This window comes from Salmo salar, chromosome ssa09 (genome assembly GCF_905237065.1).
Source record: "Salmo salar chromosome ssa09, Ssal_v3.1, whole genome shotgun sequence".
In the NCBI taxonomy this organism is placed as follows: Eukaryota; Metazoa; Chordata; class Actinopteri; order Salmoniformes; family Salmonidae; genus Salmo; species Salmo salar.
The window spans coordinates 39,095,598-39,110,743 of NC_059450.1; the positions used below are offsets into that span (position 1 = coordinate 39,095,598).

At 40.9% G+C, this 15,146-nt stretch overlaps 1 protein-coding gene across 1 annotated transcript in view; it reads right to left on the bottom strand.

Annotated features, from left to right (window-relative positions):
- The window catches only part of LOC106611328 (otoferlin), a 57,795-nt gene that overhangs the window by 34,494 nt on the left and 8,155 nt on the right, over positions 1 to 15,146 (bottom strand). The window contains exons 3-15 of the mRNA XM_045724957.1: positions 12,564 to 12,696; positions 10,629 to 10,683; positions 10,394 to 10,525; positions 10,131 to 10,193; positions 9,017 to 9,101; positions 8,741 to 8,900; positions 7,373 to 7,559; positions 5,603 to 5,789; positions 4,681 to 4,904; positions 2,853 to 2,961; positions 1,156 to 1,345; positions 401 to 521; positions 164 to 264 (exon numbers count right to left, since the gene is read on the bottom strand). Of these exons, the coding sequence (XP_045580913.1) occupies positions 164 to 264; positions 401 to 521; positions 1,156 to 1,345; positions 2,853 to 2,961; positions 4,681 to 4,904; positions 5,603 to 5,789; positions 7,373 to 7,559; positions 8,741 to 8,900; positions 9,017 to 9,101; positions 10,131 to 10,193; positions 10,394 to 10,525; positions 10,629 to 10,683; positions 12,564 to 12,696 (1,747 nt within the window). The remainder of the gene's footprint in view (positions 1 to 163; positions 265 to 400; positions 522 to 1,155; positions 1,346 to 2,852; positions 2,962 to 4,680; positions 4,905 to 5,602; positions 5,790 to 7,372; positions 7,560 to 8,740; positions 8,901 to 9,016; positions 9,102 to 10,130; positions 10,194 to 10,393; positions 10,526 to 10,628; positions 10,684 to 12,563; positions 12,697 to 15,146) is intronic.

A 15,146-nucleotide genomic window follows, 5' to 3' on the forward strand; every position in this document is an offset into this window, starting at 1 on the left:
GACTCAGTAGGGTTATCAGTATAGAGCCAGTAGGACTCAGTAGGGTTATCAGTATAGAGCCAGTAGGACTCAGTAGGGTTATCAGTATAGAGCCAGTAGACCTCAGTAGGGTTATCAGTATAGAGCCAGTAGTCCTCAGTAGGGTTAAAGGGTCAGTAGAGACCTGCATCCATTGCTGAGATCCTCCAAGACCCCTCTCAGTCTGCGTTCAGGATATGCCTTCTCTGTCTTAATGACCTCCTGAACATCGTTCAGACCCTCCTCCTGTTGACACAGTGTTATAGACATGATATAACATTACTCTGATGTTTTAAGAATGTTTGTAATGGTACTATTTATTAAGTTTTACTAATGTCATTATTACACATTTCAATTGGGTAACAGTGATTGATTGACCCACCAGTTTATCGGCAATGTTGTCTATAAGGTTGGCATTGTACAGTCTTCTTCTCTGGTCCTGCCACCAGCTCTTGATGTAAATACACGGCTTCCTCTCAAAGTAAGGCAGGTGGAAATAGTTTCTGAAGGTTTGAGATGAGAAAGAGAGAATGAAACCTGACCTAGAGAGACTTACGATCCAGTTGCAGAGAATAGAAAACAACAATCCCGGCAGGAAAACTAGCTGAAAGGATTGTCGTTAGATCTAGTTCACAACCAGAAATAACTTCCTTTCAACCAGCTTGGCACGCTGGGGTACTCTGCTAATGAATCTGAATCTGTGGGATTTGACTAGGGTTGCAAAATTCTAGGAACTTTAATAAATTCACACATTTTCCCAAAATCCCGGTTGGAGGATCCCTTGAATCAGGAGGAAATAAGCAGGAAATCCGGAATCCTCCAACCAGGATTTCTGGAAAACCATGGAAGTTATTGAAAGTTCCCAGAATTTTGCAACCCTAGAGCTGATCTATCAGTGATGACTGGTTTCATGGGTGGGATGGTGGACACTGAGACCAGGTCTTTTAGCTAATGTGTCTGTTTGGATCTGACCTGTCGGTGATGGCTGGTTTCATGGGTGGGATGGTGGACACTGAGACCAGGTCATTATCTAATGTGTCTGTTTGGATCTGACCTGTCGGTGATGACTGGTTTCATGGGTGGGATGGTGGACACTGAGACCAGGTCTTTTAGCTAATGTGTCTGTTTGGATCTGACCTGTCGGTGATGACTGGTTTCATCGGCGGGGTGGTGGACACTGAGACCAGGTCATTGTCATCATCTCCCTCCTCTTCATCACTAGATCCATGGATCAGCTCTGTCTCCTCTTCATCTCCGTCTCCCCCACTCTTCTTCCCGCTACTCGACTTGAGTTTGGTCACACCATCAATCTCACTCCCATAGTTACCTGGTTAAAAGACGAAAGTTTAAAATATGGCGATATACACTGCCGTTCAAAAGTTTGGGGTCACTTAGAAATGTCCTTGTTTTTGAAAGAAATGCAAATTTTTTTGTTCGTTAAAATATCATCAAATTGTTCGGAAATATAGTGTAGACGTTGTTAATGTTGTAAATGACTATTGTAGCAGGAAACTGCTGATTTTTAATGGAATATGTACAAAGGCGTACAGAGGCCTCTTATCAGCAACCATCACTCCTGTGATCCAATGGCACGTTATGTTAGCTAATCCAAGTTTATCATTTTAAAAGGCTAATTGATCATTAGAAAACCCTTTTGTAATTTTGTTAGCACAGCTGAAAACTGTTGTTCTGATTAAAGAAGCAATAAAACTGGCCTTCTTTAGACTAGTTGAGTATCTGGAGCATCAACATTTGTGGGTTTGATTACAAGCTTCTGCCTAGAAGGCCAGCATCCCGGAGTCGCCTCTTCACTGTTGACGTTGAGACTGGTGTTTTGCGGGTACTATTTAATGAAGCTGCCAGTTGAGGACTTGTGAGGCGTCTGTTTCTCAAACTAGACACTCTAATGTACTTGTCCTCTTGCTCAGTTGTGCACCGGGGCCTCCCAATCCTCTTTCTATTCTGGTTAGAGACAGTTTGTGCTGTTCTGTGAAGGGAGTAGTACACAGTGTTGTACGAGATCTTCAGTTTCTTGGCAATTTCTCGCATGGAATAGCCTTCATTTCTCAGAACAAGGATAGAAAGGAAATGTCTTTGTTTCTAGCCTGTAATCGAACCCACAAATGCTGATGCAGATACTCAACTAGTCTAAAGAAGGCCAGTTTTATTGCTTCTTTAATCAGAACAACAGTTTTCAGCTGTGCTAACATAATTGCAATAGGGTTTTCTAATGATCAATTAGCCTTTTGAAATGATACACTTGGATTAGCTAACACAACATGCCATTGGAACACAGGAGTGATGGTTGCTGATAATGGGCCTCTGTACGCCTATGTAGATATTCCATATAAAAATCAGCCGTTTCCAGCTACAATAAAAATGTACAACATTAACAATGTCTACACTGTATTTCTGATCAATTTGATGTTATTTTAATGGACAAAAATGGGCTTTTCTTTGAAAAACAAGGACATTTCTAAGTGACCCCAAACTTTGGACGGTAGTGTAAATCAAAGGTTAGTTACACGGACCCAGATTAAGCCTAGTAATGGATAAAAAATAATTGTCAATGGAGAATCTTCATTGATGGATGGTTTCTTAGGTACGTATTGAGGCTATTCCTAGATTAACAACCCAGGACTAGTTTTACAGTAACTGTACAGTAAATCTCACTTTTAAAAGTTTATATTCTATTAACTCATACCTAAATAATGTTGACTCATCCTAAAACACTTAAAAAACAGCTCAAACAGACCGTTTTAAAAATGCTTGCTGTTTCCTCATAAAGGATGATGTCATGTTGGCTCATTGGCTGAGCTATTGAAGCTACAAACCTATTGTAACCTCGAAGCAGATTGGTTTGTCCCCAATCTTCCTGTCAATCATGGTGGCCTCCAGGAACGCCCCGAAGAGGAAGAACTCCTCCACTTTCCCTGTGGCGCTCTGGATGGAGAGAGACACAAACATTAACATGGAAATACATTATAACAGGAATAATCCCCCCCACATTCACAATGGCATTCTGGAGGGATGGAGACACAAAGATTAATATGGAAACCGTCATATGTGATCACTAGATGTACATTACATAAACAAAAGAATGTGGACACCTGTTCATCGAACATCTCATTCAAAAATCATTATTCCTCCTCCTCGAAACTTTACAGTTGACACTATGCATTGTGGCTGGTAGCGTTCTCTCGGCACCCACCAAACCCTGATTCTTCAGTCGGGGCGACAGGTAGCCTAGTGGTTAGAGTGTTGGGCCAGTAACTGAAAGGTTGCTAGATCAAATCCCTGAGCTGACAAGATAAAAATCTGTTGTTCTGCCCTTGAACAAGGCAGTTAACCTACTGTTCCTAGGCTGTCATTGTATATAAGAATTTGTTCTTAACTGACTTGCCTAGTTAAATAAAGGGAAAATAAAAAAAGTGTGATTCATCACTCCAGGCTATGTGTTTCTAATGCTCAAGAGTCCAAAGGTGGCAAGCTTTACACCACACCAGCTGACATTGTGCATGGTGATCTTAGGCTTGTGTGTGGCTGCTTGGACATGGAAACCTGTTTCATGAAGCTTCAGACTAACAGTTATTGTGCTGATGTTGCTTCCAGAGGCAGTTTGGAACTTGGTAGTGAGTGTTGCAACTGAGGACCGATTATTTCTGTGCTTCAACACTTGGCGGTCCCGTTCTGTGAGCTTGTGTGGTCAACCACTTCGCAGCTGAGCCGTCGTTGTCCCTAGACGTTTCCTCTTCACAACAACAGCACTTACAGTTTACCGGGGCAGCTCTAGCAGGGCAGAAATGTGATATTGATGAACTGACTTGTTGGAAAAGTGGCATCCTATGACGGTGCCACGTTGAAAGTCACTGAGCTCTTCAGTAAGGCCATTTACTACTAATGTTTGTCTGTGGAGATTGCATGGCTCTGTGCCCGATTTTATACACGTGTCAGCAATGGGTGTGGATGAAATAGCTGAATCCACTAATTTGATGGGGTGTCCACATACTTTTGTATATATAGTGTATGGTTTGAGAATACTGTAATGTGTACAATATGGTGTATGATGTATGGAAATATATGAGAGTATGGTGAGTATTTCCATGATGAGTATGGAAATATGGTGCATGCAGAGTTCTGGTCCAGGACTCTGGCAAAGACCTGTAACGGTTACATAGACGGTCCCTCACTCGATCGGCTCTGTGACTTACATTGTCTGAACACATAAAAGACCTTTATTAATGGAAACAGACAGTTAATAATGTAGCGTCAGAGATCAGCTAAATAAAGATGAATAATTTAGTCAGATTGCACCGTGATGACCTGTTGTTTTGAGGTGTGAGTCACCGTAGGAGGGTTTGTCTGCTTGAGCACTCACCCAAGGAAGAAAGAAAGAAAGACAGAAAGAGTGTGAGAGAGAGCGAGAGATAGAGAGATAGAGAGATAGAGAGAGAAAGACACTCACACACAGAGAGACACAGAGAAACACAGAGACCGAGAGAGACAGGAGACAAAGAGAGAGAGAGAGAGAGAGACAATGTGTGTGTGTGTGTGTGTGTGTGTGTGTGTGTGTGTGTGTGTGTGTGTGTGTGTGTGTGTGTGTGTGTGTGTGTGTGTGTGTGTGTGTGTGTGTGTGTGTGTGTGTGTGTATGAGAGACCCACCTCTGAGATTTTGGGCACCCCCTCCACCTTGACCTCTGTAGAGCTCATAACCTCCGGAGAGGAGGTGTCCAGGATCTCCACACACAGGCTGACCAGCAGACGGGCCCTGAAAGACACCCCCTCCCCCAGACCCTCGTTCAGGTCCTGGTGCTCGTCCATGATGGTGTAGCTACGCGTGGAGCCATACATGTTTACCCAGGCCGGACCCAGGGTGGGAAGGAAGCCTGGCAGAGAAGAGTATGGTTGTTAAGAGAATGGCTACTTGGCAAGTGCTTTTGGAGATTGGAGCGCTAACACAGCCAACTCCGGACCACACACTGGAAAAACCCACTTCTCGGTCGTTTACACTTGGTCAAACTTTTCATGAGGTAACACTTCCCCAAATTGGTCCAGCTGGGACTTGGCACGCATTACAGTTTACTTTACTCTATACCAGGGCTCTCCAACCCTGTTCCTGGACAGCTCCCTCCTGTAGGTGTTCACTCTAACCCTGTTCCTGGAGAGCTCCCTCCTGTAGGTTTTCACTCTAACCCTGTTCCTGGACAGTGAAACCTACAGGAGGGTAGCTCTCCAGGAACAGGGTTGGAGTGAAACCTACAGGAGGGTAGCTCTCCAGGAACAGGGTTACAGTGAAAACCTACAGGAGGGAGCTCCCCAGGAACGGGGTTAGAGTGAAAACCTACAGGAGGGAGCTGTCCAGGAACAGGGTTGGAGTGAAACCTACAGGAGGGTAGCTCTCCAGGAACAGGGTTGGAGTGAAAACCTACAGTATGGTAACTCTCCAGGAGCAGGCTGGGAGAGCCCTGCTTTATACAAACACCAAATACATCAAAAATGAAACACAGAAAAAAAGAAATGAAAAGAAAGAAACACAATACACAATATCTTCTGAATTAAGGTAAACATGTCTCCACTGAAGCACCTTTGTCTCCATCATTGGCGATCTTTCTCAGGTCAATGAAGTGTGTTCCGAGGGCCACGTCGTTCACTTTGTCTGAGTCGCGGATCTGGACCTTCATGCGTTTGCAGAGCGGTGGAAACATCTCAGTGAAGATGATCTGCTCGTTCCAGATGGGCTCGTAGCTGCTCTTCTGGATAGATGTTTTCCCCTGGGATCACAAAGCAGTCCAGATAGGGAGGGGAATAGCATAACATAGCATAGCATAACATGCTGTAGCATTATATAGTTTAACATAACATTGCGTAGCATAGCATAGCATAGTTTAACATAACATTGCGTAGCATAACATAGTTAAACATAACATAGCGTAGCATAACATAGCGTAGCATAACATAGCGTAGAATAACATAGTTTAACATAAGATAGAATAACATAACATAGTTTACCATAACATAGAATAACAAAACATAGTTTAACATAATGTAGAATAACATAACATAGTTTAACATAACATAGAATAACAAAACATAGTTTAACATAACATAGAATAACATAACATAGCGTAGCATAACATAGCGTAGCATAACATAGTTTAACATAAGATAGAATAACATAACATAGTTTAACATAACATAGAATAACAAAACATAGTTTAACATAACATAGAATAACATAACATAGTTTAACATAACATAGAATAACAAAACATAGTTTAACATAACATAGAATAACATAACATAGTTTAACATAACATAGAATAACAAAACATAGTTTAACATAACATAGAATAACAAAACATAGTTTAACATAACATAGAATAACATAACATAGTTTAACATAACATAGAATAACAAAACATAGTTTAACATAACATAGAATAACAAAACATAGTTTAACATAACATAGAATAACATAACATAGCGTAACATAACATTGCGTTGCATAACATACCGTAACATAACATTGCGTTGCATAACATTGCGTAACATAACATAACGTAACATAACGTAGCATAACATAGCGTAACATAACATAACGTAACATAACATAGCGTAACATAACATTGCGTAACATAACATAACGTAACATAGCATAGCATAACATAGCGTAACATAACGTAACATAACATAGCGTAACGTAACATAGCGTAACATAACATAGCGTAACATAACATAACGTAACATAACATAGCATAACATAGCGTAACATAACGTAACATAACATACCGTAACATAACATAGCATAACATAGCGTTGCATAACATTGCGTAACATAACATTGCGTAACATAACATTGCGTAGCATAACATTGCGTTACATAACATTGCGTAACATAACATAACGTAACATAACATAGCATAACATAGCGTAACATAACGTAACATAACATTGCGTAACATAGCATTGCGTAACATAACATTGCGTAACATAACATAGCGTAACATAACATAGTTTAACAGACACACGCACACATGATAACACACACACTCTACACACACATACACATGGATATTGTATTGTAGATATGTGGTAGTAGAGTAGTGGCCTGAGTGCACACAATTAATGTGTTGTGAAAAGTGTTATGAAATGTAATGTCATATTTCTTTATTGTATATAACTGCCTTAATATTGCTGGACCCCAGGAGAGCTAATGGGGATCCTTAATAAATACAAATAACATAACATAGTTTAACGTAACACAGAATAACATAACATAGTTTAACGTAACACAGAATAACATAACATAGTTTAACGTAACACAGCATAGCACCAGAACAGTGCTTTATCTTACCCTCTGGCCAGCGAACAGTATTTGTACATAAGGGTCCACAAGGTCCTTGTTCTCCCCTATAAAAGCCTTCTTGACATTAGCCATGATGCTGGTGTTCATCTTGGGAAGGCCCTCGGCTCGATAGATCTTCACATAGTAGCGAGCCCACTGGCGCTCCGCGGGAACCCCCTCAGGTAACAGCAGGTTACTGAAACCACAGAATCAAAGAGAACACTTGTAACACACTGTATTTTATCTCTATGACTAAAACAGCAATAGAAAGTAAGCAAGAATTGTGAGATGGGAGATCTTTCAAAGGGCTCTTTAGAGCAGGGAGGGGCAACTTTGATGGGGGTGAGGGGCCGCAGTGGCTTGCGGGTCTGTGTACCCACATCCATACCCACACATGGAGTCAGCCTCTTGGGGGCCCTAAGCAACATTTTGTTGGGTAATTTACTTCTACAATTACTACTTTACTCACTCATATCCCCAGTAATATGTAGGTTAGGGTTAATTACCTCTACAGTATTAGTGCTATTCTCATTCATATCCCCAGTAATATGTAGGTTAGGGTTAATTACCTCTACAGTATTAGTGCTATTCTCATTCATTTCCCCAGTAATATGTAGGTTAGGGTTCATTCATATCCCCAGTAATGTGTTGGTTAGGGTTCACTCATATCCCCAGTAATATGTTGGTTAGGGTTCACTCATATCCCCAGTAATATGTAGGTTAGGGTTCATTCATATCCCCAGTAATGTGTAGGTTAGGGTTCATTCATATCCCCAGTAATATGTAGGTCAGGGTTCATTCATATCCCTGGTAATATGTAGGTTAGGGTTCACTCATATCCCTGGTAATATGTAGGTTAGGGTTCATTCATATCCCCAGTAATATGTAGGTTAGGGCTCATTCATATCCCCAGTAATATGTAGGTTAGGGCTCATTCATATCCCCAGTAATATGTAGGTTAGGGTTCATTCATATCCCCAGTAATATGTAGGTTAGGGCTCATTCATATCCCCAATAATATGTAGGTTAGGGCTCATTCATGTCCCCAGTAATATGTAGGTTAGGGCTCATTCATATCCCCAGTAATATGTAGGTTAGGGCTCATTCATATCCCCAGTAATATGTAGGTTAGGGCTCATTCATATCCCCAGTAATATGTAGGTTAGGGCTCATTCATATCCCCAGTAATATGTAGGTTAGGGTTCATTCATATCCCCAGTAATATGTAGGTTAGGGTTCATTCATATCCCCAGTAATATGTAGGTTAGGGTTCATTCATATCCCCAGTAATATGTAGGTTAGGGCTCATTCATATCCCCAGTAATATGTTGGTTAGGGTTCATTCATATCCCCAGTAATATGTTGGTCATTGTTTACCCTTCTACGTCATCTTCATCAGTTTCTGTGGCCTTGTGGGGAGTCTTGATGTTGTCTCCTTTCCCCACAACGGCGATGTCACATTTAATGTAACCTTTGCACCCGGCCGTGATGTCATCAGGGTCAGAGAGAAGGGCCCATTTGTGGAAAAACTGGTGTTCTGTTGAACATTTTTTAAATAAAATAAAACATCAACATGAATATGAACAACGGTCAGCACCAGAACCATAGATGGGTCACTAGTAGCTACTACGTTTCTCTCTGTTTCTCCCTGACCTGGCTGTGAGTAGACGGTGCCTATGTCCAGTTTGAAGGAGCCAACCAGGGTGCCACTACGCAGCAGGTTCTTGGAGTGGATGACCTGAGGGATAGATAAACAGATTGCAATGTGCTTCAGCAACATGTGACCTGAGTTGACTATTATGAAAGACTGTATGAATAATAGACAGTGATTCCCATGGCTCTCCATTCATCTAGATAGGGAGGGGAATAATAGACTGTATGCTCCCCATTCATCTAGATAGGGAGGGGAATAATAGACTGTATGAATAATAGACAGCGATTCCCATGGCTCCCCATTCATCTAGATAGGGAGGGGAATAATAGACTGTATGCTCCCCATTCATCTAGATAGGGAGGGGAATAATAGACTGTATGAATAATAGACAGCGATTCCCATGGCTCCCCATTCATCTAGATAGGGAGGGGAATAATAGACTGTATGAATAATAGACAGCGATTCCCATGGCTCCCCATTCATCTAGATAGGGAGGGGAATAATAGACTGTATGAATAATAGACAGCGATTCCCATGGCTCCCCATTCATCTAGATAGGGAGGGGAATAATAGACTGTATGCTCCCCATTCATCTAGATAGGGAGGGGAATAATAGACTGTATGAATAATAGACAGCGATTCCCATGGCTCCCCATTCATCTAGATAGGGGGGGAATAATAGACTGTATGCTCCCCATTCGTCTAGATAGGGAGGGGAATAATAGACTGTATGAATAATAGACAGCGATTCCCATGGCTCCCCATTCATCTAGATAGGGGGGAATAATAGACTGTATGCTCCCCATTCATCTAGATAGGGAGGGGAATAATAGACTGTATGAATAATAGACAGCGATTCCCATGGCTCCCCATTCATCTAGATAGGGAGGTGAATTATAGACTGTATGCTCCCCATTCATCTAGATAGGGAGGGGAATAATAGACTGTATGAATAATAGACAGCGATTCCCATGGCTCCCCATTTATCTAGATAGGGAGGGGAATAATAGACTGTATGAATAATAGACAGCGATTCCCATGGCTCCCCATTTATCTAGATAGGGAGGGGATTTATAGCGCAGCTGTTTGTTTGTTTGTGGTAGAGCTACTCACCGACAGCTTCAGGATCTTGTCAAACATAACATCCGATGGGACGTGGAAGTCAAAGACAAAATACTAAAAGAGAAATGTGAGATAAAATAAATGCATGAGGGTAATGAAGTTTGCTGTTAAAATGTGTAGCTTTCTTGAAAAATTACTAAATATTCAAGTACAATGCTGTAGACCTTGTTATAATCATCATCACACTCGTCATCATCATCACCCTCATCATCAACCTCCTCCTCCGCATTATCATTCCAGGGCAGGTTGGTTACCTCATTGTAATATGGGCAGTTTGTCGACTCCTTCATCTGAGTGTACTTCTTATCGTCTCCGATCTCCACACAGACCACTGGGTCCATGTTCAGCCCTACTAGCTGTCTGGCCTCTACGATGGTAACACTAACCTGGTGAAATAGGGTTATCATGTATAAACACTCTGGAGTACAACAATATGTTAAATTCTGATTATTCCTTGATTCATTGAGCATACTGTATAGTTTAATTTACTTGGTAATCCACTGGTCTCCCGGCACTAGGTTCCATCTTAATGTCTGGTTTTGATCTGACGTTAGACACACATTAGAAAGACGTTAGACACATGTTAGAAATATGTTTTAGTATGATTAAATCAATGCAGACTTTCATTTCAGAATTCTGTAAAACTACAGGATACTACATTGTAAACAATGTCATTGAAACACGTGTCTTCAATCCAACACTCAGAGTTTGCTTCTATGTTATCTTACTTCAATGAACAAAAATATGAACACAGCATGTAAAGTTTTGGTTCCATATTTCATAAGCTGAAATAAAAGATCCCAGAAATGTTCCATACTCACAAAAAGCTTATTTATCTCAATTGTTTTGCACAAATTTCTTTACATCCCTGTTAGTGAGTATTTCTCCTCTGCCAAGATAATCCATTCACCTGACAGGTGTGGCAGATCAAGAAGCTGATTAAACAGCATGATCATTACGCAGGTGGACCTTGTGCTGGGGGCAATAAAAGGCCACTCTAAAATGTGCAGTTTTGTCACACAATACAATGCCACAGATGCTTGCGTCCTCACCGGGGTCTTGACCTGACTGCAGTTTGGCATTGTCTTCAGTGGGCGAATGCTCACCTTCCATGGCCACTGAAACACTGGAGAAGTGTGCTCTTCATGGATGAATCCAGGTTTCAACTGTACCGTGCAGATGGCAGACAGCGTGTATGTCAGGGTTCCCCAGCTGGTGCCCCACCGAATGTTTTAAAATAAAATACTAAAAACACCAGGAAATCAGCTCCATGATTTTCATTAGAAATCTGTTCCCAAGTATTCCCACGCATAATAGAGAGACACGTGATCGTAAGTAAGGTTTGAAATGATTAATATCTTAGTCATATAATATATCTGTTTACGGTCAATTTGCAGTCTACAAATGATTTGTAATTATGTTCCGGTCCCCCCAACCATCCACTCAAGAAAAGAAAATCAGCCTGGGATACAACCATCCCTGCTCTGCAGATTTAGCTGCGAAGAGACAGAATCATTATATTATTTGTTTTGGTACTGTCCATGTAGCTTATACTATTTAAAATGTGTATAGTATGTATAAGCTGGAAGTAGAGGTGTTGTTGTCCATTACAGGGTTACAGGAAAATAATAAAGGAAAATATATTTTTTTTTAATTAAAAAATATATATATGGGGGATTGGAAATGATGCAGAGAATTACATTGATGGAAGCTACAATCTATCTGCAATATAAAAGCTGATCTTAGAGATCCTGATTCGAGTTCAGGCTCTGTCGCAGCCGGCCGCGACCGGGAGACACATGGGGTGGCACACAATTGGCCCAGAGTCGTCCGGATTAGGGAAGGGTTTGGCCGGCAGGGATCTTCCTGTCCCATCGCGCACTAGTGACTCCTGTGGCGGGCCGGGCACAATGCACTCTGACAGGGTCACCAGGTGTACGGTGTTCCCAGAAAATGACTCAGTTCTTCCATGGCCTACATACTCACCAGACATGTCACCCATTGAGCATGTTTGGGATGTTCCAGTTCCCGCCAATATCCAGCAACTTCGCACAGCCATTGAAGATGAGTGGGACAACATTCCACAGGCCACAATCAACAGCCTGATCAACTCCATGTGAAGGAGATATGTTGTGCTGCATGAGGCAAATGGTGGTCACACCAGATACTGACTGGTTTTCTGATCCACGCCTCTGTTTTTTTTTTTTAAAGGGATCTGTGCAATTTGTATTCCCAGTCATGTGAAACCCATAGTTTAGGGCCTAATGAATTCATTTCCGTTGACTGATTTCCTTATATGAACTGTAACTCAGTAAAATCTTTGAACTTGTTGCATGTATATTTTTGTTCAGTGTACATAGAAATGTATTTCATGTGTAAATTGAATAGCAAACCACAAGCACCATAGAAGCGTGCTGTGCTTACCTCTTGTTGGAGACGTTAGTGGTGACGGCTGTGACTGAGGCCAGGGAGATGGTGTCAGGGTCAAGACCCCCTCCCCCTCCCATCCCTCCCATGAAGTCCAGGTCCTCTGTCTCCAAGATGGCAGCCTCATCGCCTGGACAATCACAGTCAAGGAGGCCACACCTGTCAGAACAGCCTGACAGGATGACGATAGCTAAGCTCGACAACCACCCTTTAAGGTTGTTTGTGTGACTTTTTTACATTTCTTGTATTCATTTTTGTTAGTATTAATGTTTAATGTTACTGTTTACAATTTATTGTAGGTTATGTTACACATTTTAATCTGTATTTTCCTATTTGTTTAAGTCATTTTATCAGAGAGTTAGTGGGACCAAAGGTTGTATGAAAGCATTTTACGTATCTCCATTATTTTAAATGAAACAATTGGTGTGTGTGTGTGTGTATGCGTGTGTGCATGTGTGTGCGTGTGTGTGTGTGTGTGTGTGTGTGTCTGTACCCCCTCCTCCTTTCCCGTGGTCTGACTTATGGCCACGTGATTTCTTCATGATTCAGAACAGTCCTCTTCTTGCTCTGTGAAATAAATAAAAGTAGGGTCATTTTGTGGGAGGTTATTGATGTGTAGAATGCGGTTTTAACCAATCAGCATTCAGGAATAGACCCACCCGTTGTATAATGATGCGTAGACTACGTTTTGGAGTTACTAAATCAACAAATTCTACACTGTTGATTCGACTGATTTGAGCTCTTATGGTCCATGTACAGTGCACTACTTTTGACCAGTGCCCTGTGTAGGTGATAGAGCGCCATTTTGAACACACACCAGTCTCCTCTCATGGCAAAGCATAAGAGCGAGTTTGTCAGTCTCAAATGGTTTCCTATTCCCTATGGGCCCTAGTCAAATGAAGTGCCCTGTATAGTGAATAGGGTGTCATTTGAACCTAGTCCAGGGTATTTCTTAAGGCAGGTAGCCTGATTTCCACTCTACCACCACACCCTCATTTGGCCTCCGATGGGGAGTTTAATAATTCACATCCCATGACCTTAATACATCAATTAACCATGGATACATTTCACATGCTTTGTGAAGAAAAAAAAGCACTCACAATAATTAGTCTTGCAATATAAAACTAAATGTAAAGCATTAGTTTATTCATGACTGAGGATTTTATTAATAACAAGCTCTACTCAGAAATGTTGATGAAACCATCATGAAATTGCTCACAAACATCTAAGTACTTTTAAAACATTGAATGAGATGCATTTTAAATGCTTCATATGGCAGCAACATTTAGCAATTTAATAGGAGTCCAGTGAAATCCACATAACATCTAGGCCTACTTCACAATCTGTTAAATGTACACAGTATTCCAATTAACAGGTATGCAACTAATGGCATACCGTGCCCAGAACAAGTCATTCTGAATAAAGCAGTGGACAATACAGTAGCTCTACTGAGAGTATACAATGCAGAATGAATCATCCCTGAAGCTAAATCTTTAAATTAAAGCCAACTGATCAGAGATCTATCATGAAATCAACCCTGAAATAATTCCTCCCAAATTGCACTATAGGTGTGTTTTTTGTTGTTGATGTGTGTAATACTTTAGCTTTTTTTGTTACTTGGAGTATCTAGAGCCTGAAAGCTTCCTCAATATAATAACAGAATAGATATGACCAAAGAAAAGCAGTTTACACCACAGTTTACACCAGAGAGAAAAGCCAACTACAGTTTACACCAGAGAGAAAAGCCAACTACAGTTTACACCAGAGAGAAAAGCCAACTACAGTTTACACCAGAGAGAAAAGCCAACTACAGTTTACACCAGAGAGAAAAGCCAACTACAGTTTACACCAGAGAGAAAAGCCAACTACAGTTTACACCAGAGAGAAAAGCCAACTACAGTTTACACCAGAGAGAAAAACACAGTGAGAAGAGATCTGTTGGATTCATCGTTTAATATTCAAATCAATGTTATATATAAATAATGCTTTAGACTATGCTATGGCTATGCTATATACAACAGCATTGCTCTCCGTGAATTCTATCACAAAATGGTCTAGAATAATTTGCATACATACCATTAAAGAAAAGGTCACACTTTCCTTTTCTTCAAACCAACTCCCAATGGTTCCTGTTGAAAGAAATAAAAAAAACTCTTTGAGTGATTGAGTTTTTCTCCAAAATAGTTATTCTACATAGCCATTTCAGACGTTTACATTGCAGAAACTGAAAGGCCAAAAAAGTAAAGTTGCGCTTAAAACAACAAGGTTTGACCAGGGCAGGAGTTGGGCTGGAGTGATGTGATATGTCAATGAATAGTGTATGAGTGTTGAACTCGAGACAGGCAGGCAACTTTAACTAGCTAGGTTAGTGAGAGAGAGACGTCACCGCAAACTAAGTCTGCTAAGCCAGACTAGCCAACAAGACTTGTTCCACCAAGTCACTGCAACTTTCTTTTTTTATAAGACATTAAAGTTCAGATATGCAAACATATATAGCACATAATATGAATCAAATTTGTCTGATAATGTATGAATTACGTTAATGAAATGTGTCTATGACCCAGAATTCTCAATTCACTT